The sequence below is a fragment of the Vanellus vanellus genome (assembly GCF_965231255.1).
Source record: "Vanellus vanellus genome assembly, chromosome: 3".
Taxonomy (NCBI): Eukaryota; Metazoa; Chordata; class Aves; order Charadriiformes; family Charadriidae; genus Vanellus; species Vanellus vanellus.
The window spans coordinates 58464796-58474034 of NC_138907.1; the positions used below are offsets into that span (position 1 = coordinate 58464796).

Here is a 9239-nt window from a genome sequence, read left to right on the forward strand (position 1 = left end):
CACCAATATGCAGTAGTTGAGGGCTGTTACTTCCTATACAAACACCAACCTTCTTCTGGCCTGCAGGACTGGTTGGTAAAGGCAGTACGGGCTGATTACCAGAATAAGGTATAATAGCATGTAAGTATTATACCTTTTACTCTCAAATCTTGAGCATATCTGGAAGTTGGACTTAAATAGACAAAAGATTTCTGGATCAAAGTTTTTCATATTACGCAGCCAGCCTCTTATTTTAAGTCTTGAGTTTAGGTTAGGAGATTAAGTTCACCACATAAAAGCAGAACGCTAGAGGTCCTGCACAACTGTTTCTACCATTGCTGTCACGAATGGAAAATTAACAAGTGCAGGAAAAGTTGCCGTGCAATGTTTAAGTGCTGTCCCAGTTCAAGGAGCAGGGCCTACAATGCCACCTTCCCAGTCTGTTATCTACTGACTAACAGGAGAAAACCACCCAAACCCCAGACATTTCTGGAAAATGATCTGTCCTTTTCTTGCAAGTGTACCTTTTCTTGCAAGTGTACCTTTTCTTGCAAGTGTACCTTTTCTTGCAAGTGTACCTTTTCTTGCAAGTGTACCTTTTCTTGCAAGTGTACCTTTTCTTGCAAGTGTACCTTTTCTTGCAAGTGTACCTTTTGTTGCTGCAGAATCACAAAGAATCACTGGCAGTGAGCTAGTTCTGCAACAGGAGCGTAAATTCAGCCAATAGAAAATTTCCCATTGAATGCGTTGGTTCAGAAACTATTGGCAATTACTGCTAAGAGGCTTTAGGTAAAGTGCAGGAATGCAGCATGAGAACGGATTCGGTACATTTTACACAAAATCAGGAAATTTGCTCTTTGTTACATCAACATTTTTAAGAAGCACGTACTGGAAGACGTGAGAAATGAGCATGAAAAGTAATCTTTCAAGATGATAAATAGGAAGTCCAGATTTGCCAACCAAGTTGTTGAGAACAGTAATTTATTTTCACATTTACAAGACAAACATGAATAATATTTAAAGTAGTATTTACAAATATATACAAATATTAAAAATTTTTCTGATGATTTTGAAAAAAAATTGCAAAGTATTTTTTTAGCCAAGATACAGTACTTTTTTCTTTTTATTTTTCAGTTGGAAAGAGTATCACCTCAGTTCAAGGAAAACCTGCAGTTTCTAAATGTAGAGAAATGTAGGAAGAGCAACAATTTTAAGATTCTCATAAGGTAAACCATCAGAAAAAATTGTATTATGAACTTTCATTTTTTAAAATTAAGGTAAAGCCTTGAAAAAAAAATAATCATAAAATCTATAGTCCCTCATAATTTTATGTTAAAAGGGACTTCACTCACCTCACTTGACATTCTCACTATAAATGCTTTTAAAAGACTTTTGAACAAGAGTAAACACTTAAATAAAACAGTTTATGCTTCCCCTTTCTGGCATTCAAGAATTACTAGGGTTACACGTGGAAGGCTATTTGCCAAAACTTTTTCATTCTGTTCAATATAATTGTGGGGTGTTTTGAAGACTGGAACACAATAGGCAAATTGTCAGGACAATATTTAAAGTGTTATTAGAATCCATACCCAGAAATTTATTTTAAATTTATAGATTAGTAAGACTTTCTAAAAATGGATATTTGTGATGATTCCTAGGAATTTGAACATGACCAAATAGCATAGAGGAATAACAAAATTAAACCTTTTTTTAAACATAGAATAGCAGAAAGCATTTGTTTGGGTTTGTTTTTGGGTTTTTTTTTTTTTTTTTCTGTTGTTCGATTTCCTTTGTGGATAAGTTCATTTCCTAAAAAATCTTTTATGGGACATGTGACAATCTGTATTGGGACAGATGGCTCACAACCGCCGTAGATTCTGTTTGCTTTTCTTAGTCCCAGGAAGCGGCCCTAGCTTAGAGTTGGGTTTCACTGGTTTGCCACTCACACAGTCACTGGAGCTGTGATAGCTGCACAAGCACTTTGTGCAAAAGTCAAAGCTGCAACTTTCCCGTTTGCACGTCGCTCTTTGTAGATAGGAGTCATACTTTGCCGGTGAGCTACAGCGATGGCAGATTTTAAGGCTTTCAGTGTTCTTCAAGGTCTTGGCAGCCTGTTGGGAAAAGCATTTTAAGAAAATCATGAGTGGAGGGTAAATACACACCCCAAACGTTCCCTCACGTTATCCAAGTGTCACAAAACACATAACTTCTCCCGCTCTGGAGAGATATATTGCAAATTTAGCCTAATTCTGGTTGTATCAAATTCTGATGGAGGTTGAACAGGAATAAGCAGTCTATCACTGCAGGAACTTTGGACTTGAATAGAGGTAGCGAATTTAAAATTATTTAAATGTTAAATTTGAAGGACAGACAGAATAAATGCAAAGCAGTAAGAAAAACAGCCCTCCTGAATCCTCCAAACTTCATCCAAGAATAGTGATTTAGTTATCCTTTATTTAAAAAAAAAGAAAAAGAATAAATCAGAATTCCATCTAAATCATTAAAATTTTTGGAAAGTGAGCAATATGTCTAGAAATCTCATCTGTGGTGCAGTCAGCTTGAGACATAAAATGGAAGCAATTCCTACTTCTCTCCAATTAATTAATTTTTGACACAAAACCAGATCCCCAATTCAAAATCATTCAGCACTAGAAAATTATAGAGCTGTATGACACCTTCTGTTACTCAGTTGTTAAAAGCAAAATGTTTTTATAATCTAAATGTGTGCATATAGACAGATACATATGTTTCTCAAGGAAAAAAATTTTAGACTGCTACTTCAGCGTACAGATGGACTTTCAGACTCCTAATGCTGCAAAGTGCTACATAGTAGTATTAGAGCAGCTTGATCATACTTTCCAGTACAATTATATCTTCTTCTCACATTGCACCAATTTGCAGGATAAGACTTTTGAGCTTGAGTGTAAAAACTTTTCCTAGTTAGGAAAATCTGTTGCTTATTAACAAACAATGACTTTCAATAAATATTTCTAAAAGTCTTAGAAGACACTTGCAATGTAGACCTGCACTTACATGTGGAAAAACAAGAGCTTAAGAAAAATAACAAGGTGAAGGGAAACTTAGGTTGTTGGAAGTTGTTGACAACTCCAAATGTGTGACACATTACAAATATGTAGCTAAAAGAAGCCATTTAACTGTCAGATAATTAGTTGAAAAAGAAGCATGGAATGAACAGGAGAATTATTCATTTGTTTCATTTTTAAAAAATAGGAACTTCTTAGTCTTTCGTCTTTTTTTAAAAAAAAATTACCTATCGGTATCAAAGCAAAACTGATTGATAGTTTTTGTGGGATTGCTTATATAGAAAACACGTGACTCTTTATAAGTTACTAAACATTTTCATATCTGATTCAAGCCAAAACTTAAGCCAAAAGAACCCCACTAAGCCATTTTGAGGATACCTAGACACCCAGGGGGGGAACAGAAAAAAAGAAAAAAAAAAAAAAAAAAGATGTTGAACACCTCAGTGTATGCACCAATATTCACCACTTTTAGTTTCTGACACTGTCTTAAAATATGCTCAGTTAGCAAAATCTTCAAACTGGAGATACTACTTTTGGAAATATTCTTCACAAGCTGATCGTGTGCCAGACAACATGTGAGAAATTAAAGATGAATGGAAATCAGCAGTTACCTCAGAAAACTCCATGAGCCTGCTGTGATTCTTAGATGCTTTGGATCTGGTGCCTTTTTTACTCGAGTTGTTTGGTGGGGTTGCTTTCTGAATGGAAGCTAAAGCCGCTCGGTACAGAACATACTCTCTTGTTGCAGCATGTTCCGATGACTTATTGACATTCTAACGAAAGGAAAAAAAATAAAAAAAGAATTAAATTTGAGAAGAAACTTATCTGATACTGACTTTTTGTTTAATAGAAGTCAATGACTTATTTTTGATCCATCCTCCTGGCTAGAAGGTTTCCAGTAATAAAGCTTCATACCAAGTAATATGTTAATTTTACCTTAGCTTTCCCAGTCGCTACTGTTATAAAAATGTGTAGAACAGACCCCTAGTTCAGACCATCAAAACCAACCATCTTCTATTACATAATGCAACTTACTTCCATATTAACACATGACAATTATTTAGGTAGAGCATGCGACCTAGTCACCGCAATGTTTTAAAGTACAAAGCGGTATTTCTGATTCTTCGCAGTGAACAGGGATGCTTGAAGTTTTCTTTCTGAAAAGTAAACTCCTCCCACCGATTTTCCAAGTTTGTGGTTCAGGCTAAGAAAAAGAGTACAATGGCAGGGGGAAAATCAAACTTTATGGGATGAACGTTCAGTGGTGTCCAACTGTTTCATCCCAACGGGCTAGCACCATAAAATACCGCACAAAACTTAAACTAGTTGACTACCTCACTCTGTGGGAGGCACTAGGAGTAGCTCATAGCGCAAAAAGCTTCCCAGTTTTCTGTAGCCAACATGTTGCAACTCAGAGACTGCTGCTAGAAAGTACAAGCAGAGAAGCCGAGTGGCACAGTCAGCTGAGCGGGTTCTCTCAAGTTTCTCTCCCTTCTGGACCAGTGGGGACGCTGAAGTCAGAGAGCCTCTGCTCACAGCCTCTAGGGCTTGCCCAGCAGGCGGTGCTGGAACTGGCCCTCCCCTTCCTGCCTTCCTCTGTGACACAGGACACGTGGAAGCTCTTAAGAACATCTGCATGCCTCCTTGGGTAACCTGCTTAGTCAACCTTTCTCGGGCTCCAAAGACAGCCTGTGCTCTAACAGTGCAGTGACCAGCAACACTTGAGACAGGGCATCCTAACACGACACACCGAGACTCCCCAGTGACAATGTTTTCAATCTAAGAAACTCTTCTGCAATCTCTTAAGGCTGGGAGGAGTCCTGAAATAGCAGAAAAACACTGCTGGTTTAGGCTTGAAATATCCAACAAGCGTGGAAACTTACAGAAAGTTTTTTCACAGCTTTACTATACATTTGGAAAATCCATTTGTCTTCTTGTAGGATCTTCTGCCATGTTGTGCTGACTTTGGCAAAGCTGCAACGACAATACAAACATACCAGTTACCTCCTAGGAAAGGGAAAAACCTTTTATTTAATAGTAGGAATAACTATGTAATCTTTTTCTTTCATGTAAAAGACGGCATATGTTCACAGTTGGTCTTTAAGTTGCCTTCTAGGGAAAAGACACATTCATATTTGGCTTATCCATGGCTTACATCGACAGTTCATGTTTCAATATATTAATATATAATACTAACCATTGCCTTTGTCAATGTCACAAGCCCCATATCTAAAACATTCTTAAGCCATCTGATTAGGTTGTTTACTTTCCCAATTAAATCAATATACTTACTTTATTAAATCCATTTCACCGAGATGCCTTAAGATGTTTGCCAATACGTGCTTCAGGTTCTTTTGGAAGAGTTCGGCAAGAATGTCTATTCTGTCTAATCCCATTTTCTTTCCGATTAGGTTACAAAGTTCAACCTGTCCCCTAAAAACAATTCTGTCTACCACAGCCCAAGACTTGAGATTTTTTTTACCATTTTTTTTCAAAGTTGAGCAAATCATTTCTTCATAATGGATTACTGGCAACAAAGTCTTCTTTGAAAACTGTGGTTGGTTTTGGTTCTTGAGACAACGCTTTGGAGTGCCACAGAGATTCCCAGCCAAAGGTATACTATCGTCATGTTCTATTGCATCAGCATATTGGTTACTTAACATAGAGGAATAACCACTATCCTCATTAAATTTACTGTTTTCCAGTGCCTCCATTTCATAGATACCTTCATCAAATGTCTGAGTTACTTGTTTGTTTTCTTTGTTATGTACAGGTCTTCCTTCATCTTCGAGATCCAGATTTCTGGTGGCCACACGGTATGAGTCACTAAGGAGTATTTTCTGATGCTCTTCAGCACAACTTTTACAAAACTCTTCCTCATAATTCAAGGGGCAGGATTCTTCCAGTCTTGTTTCCTCCACAGCAGACTTCAATGGTGCAAAACCAGCAGGAAGAGACGTACAATCGAAATCACATTTCATTTTGAAAGAGTGATTAAGGTTAGATTTCATTATTTTGTTTGTATCCTGCAAGAAACAACAAAGACGGTATTACAACACAGCATAAACTGCATCACAGATTCTTTTTCTTATAAAGAACTAACTATGCCTTCCTTCTGCATTATGATTTTTAAGCTTTTATCGAACTCACCCTCCGGTATCTAAAACACAGACAACCAGTGGAATTAAAGTTCTGATCAGCCACACATTAAATCTATGCGAGATCTTCTCTAAATTAAAGCTTTATGCTGCATATAGCTGGGCCAAGAAAACTGACCGGATGATTTACTTTGTCATCGTTCCACCAGTACAGATTACTTTTAGACACACCAATGCCTCCACTTCCTACCCTAAATCCAGTGATATACTTGCGGTCCCCTGCTAGGGACACCAGTGGCAGAGGGTCCATGAGTGACAGCAGGCCCATGCAGGGGTATAGCCGGGCTGGAGGAGCCTGAAGGTTTGGACCCAAGGCCAGAGGCACTGCTGTTGATGCAGCCAGGTATCTGGCATTTTTAAAAGGGGAGGAGGCTGGGTGGCACAGGGAAAACGTGGGTGCTCACAGGCATGTGGAAATTACAATGCCTGTGTAAGTTACAATGGAAAGCAGCGACCCTTAAACAATGGTCCAAGTGAAATACAGCTTACTTACAAGCACGATTTTAAGAGGGTGGGAGGTCGATAGATATTATAGGGAAATTGAGCTTTTCTTGCCTTTTTTCCTTCCCCTCCCCCCGAAGTGTGGTGCTATCTATATTAACAATTGCGGGGGGGATGGGCGAGGGCAGAAGGGAAGAAGGAAGCCATCTCTGAAGAGTTAAATCTAAAGGGAAAATAATTTCCAACATGCTTTGCAATCCATATGAAAAGTAAGTTTCCCCATTTGAGCAGGTATTTTAAGGGATTTAAGCACTTCCAGCCGTTTCAAAAAAAAAAAAAAAGTATTAGAAAAATGTGCTTTATGAGCGATCCAAAGAAAAAGTCCCTTTCTCGTGCCTACATTTGATGGAAGAAAAGGAACAAATAGGCTTATGGCTTTGTACAGTGTGCGTGAAGGGGGGGAGAGATGCAAGCCCTCGCTAAACCCCCTTCTCCCCTTCCCCCTCTCGCTTGCGCGCCAGCAGAGGAGCGTTTGGGCTGAAACCCTACAAAACTGGGAAACGTGTACCCCCCCACCCCCGCTACGTTTTGGGGGCGGCCGGGCCGGCCCCGACCCCTCGCAGGAGCGGGCTCAGCCGAAAGCCCCCGCGGCGCTGTCAGGGCCATTCCCGCCCGGCGGTCAAGATGGCCCGGATCGGCGGCAGGTAGACCGGCTGCCGGCCCTGCCGCCCCGGGAACCATACCCTGCGCCTTCGGGGGCTGGGGTGTCTCCGTTTTCCCAGGCTTTGGGGGATTCTCCCCTAAAATGGTGGCGGCGGGACGGGCAGGAGCGCGCCGGGGGATGCCCCCCTCCGGCGGCGTGGCCCGGCGGGCGGGAGACAGAGCGGCGCGGCGCCTCCCCGCCCGCCGCTGCCCGCCGGCGGGAGCTGTGCTCCCCACCCCGGTTCGGCCCCGGCCCCACTAGAGCAAGGCGGGCCCCGCACACGGCTCGGTGGCGGGACCGGGGCGCTCCGCGGCCGCCCGTGCACCCCCATCCCGACCCTTTCTATTCCATCCCATCTCATCCCGCCCCATCCCGCCGGCGGCATAGCTGCGGGGCGAGGCTGCGGTGGGCGGTGGGGCCACCGGGGGTCCCCGTCCCCGCTCCGCCCGCCACCCCTCACAGCGCGGCCAGCCCCGCCAAGCGCTCCCAGCCCCGCCAACACGTACGCCAGCAGCCCCCGCCGCCCCGGAGCCCCGAACGGCCCCGGCCACAGAGCCCCGACCGCGGAGCCCCACCACCCCGAGCCCTCACCGCGGAGCCCCACCACCCCGAGCCCTCACCGCGGAGCCCCACCACCCCGAGCCCTCACCGCGGAGCACCGCTGCCCCGAAGGGGCCCCTGCCGCAGAACACTCGCCCCGCCGCCCGCCCGCCCGCCCGCGCTCACCTGCCGGGCTGCGCCGCCGCGTCCCGCGGGCAGTAAGTGCGCGGCCGCCCTCGCCGGGTACTTTTAAAAACTTTGAATTTGGTATCCAAAACCGCGCCGGCCAATGGGGAGCCGCCGGCGGGGGCGGCGCGGCCAATGGGAGGCGGGCAGAAGGCGGGGGCCAATCCGAGGCGCGGAGGGCGGAGCCGGCCCGGCTCACATTTTCCCTCCTCGGCCGGCAAGGAGACAGGCGAGTGGTGGGGAGGTGGCGCGCGCGCGCTCCGCGCAGGGCGGGGGCGGGGCTGGGGGCGGAGCGCGGGAGACAGGGCTCGCGCCGGCTGCGGCGGCGGCGGCAGCAGCAGCAATCAGCATCTCCCGCCCGGCGACATCTCCCGCCCCGTCCTCCAGCACCTGGACGGGCTCACGGGCGGTCCCCGCCGACAACGAGCGACTTCTGCGCCTGGGTGTAGGGGGCTGGAGGCGTGACACGCCTGTCAGCGCCCGCCTACGTCTGCGTCTGTTCCGAAAGGGACGCGCCCGACATGGTGACAGCGTCCTTGCGCGGGTAGAGCGCCCAAAGCTCCTCCACCGGGGAAGGATTTGGGATCTTACATCTGGGTTCCTCCCCACGGATGAACTGTATTTATTTTAAGGTATAATCAACGTTATTAGTAGTCGGCAGAGCGGGGAGGGGCGCTACTGGGAGCTAAGGGGACTGGGCGCCAGTGCAGGGGTCCCGCTGCTGCTGGAAACACAAAACCTTCTCACAGGCCGGGGACGTCGCATCTGTAGTGCTAATGAGTATGGAGCAAGAAAGGGACTTCAACTCTGCATTCAGTAACGTGTGCCATGACAGGCCAGGGAGGCACCGCTCGGGGTAGTGAAGCATGGGGCACCTCGCATGATGCCATCGGATGCCAGTTTTGGGGTACCTCTGTCAGCCTCCTGCCGGAACCACGTGGTACCTGGCTTTTCTCACGCCCATCAGAGGCTGGCCACTTGCAAAGCAACCGCATACCTACTGTCTGTTCTGGAGCCAGACAAGAACAGGGCTGCTGTGAGCCAGGCAGGACTCGTCCAGCCTGGCCACCAGCTGGAACATCAGGGCAGGCCTATGGTGACAAAGACCTGGAACGGTTACCGTGCAGTAGTCCAGTGCTTAGACCTGGCTGATGGCCCTTATTTGTTTGGAGGAATATGAAGCTGAAG

General features: G+C 45.4%; 1 protein-coding gene across 1 annotated transcript; it reads right to left on the minus strand.

Moving 5' to 3' along the window:
- Positions 1-1000: 1000 nt before the first annotated feature.
- FBXO5 (F-box protein 5) lies at positions 1001-6043 on the minus strand. The gene is made up of 4 exons (XM_082480330.1): positions 5316-6043; positions 4907-4997; positions 3635-3796; positions 1001-2090 (listed from the first exon to the last, which is right to left on the minus strand). Exons 1-4 carry the CDS (start codon positions 6032-6034, stop codon positions 1839-1841), a joined length of 1224 nt encoding a protein of 407 aa, XP_082336456.1. The 5' UTR covers positions 6035-6043; the 3' UTR covers positions 1001-1838.
- Between the last annotated feature and the right edge of the window lie 3196 nt (positions 6044-9239).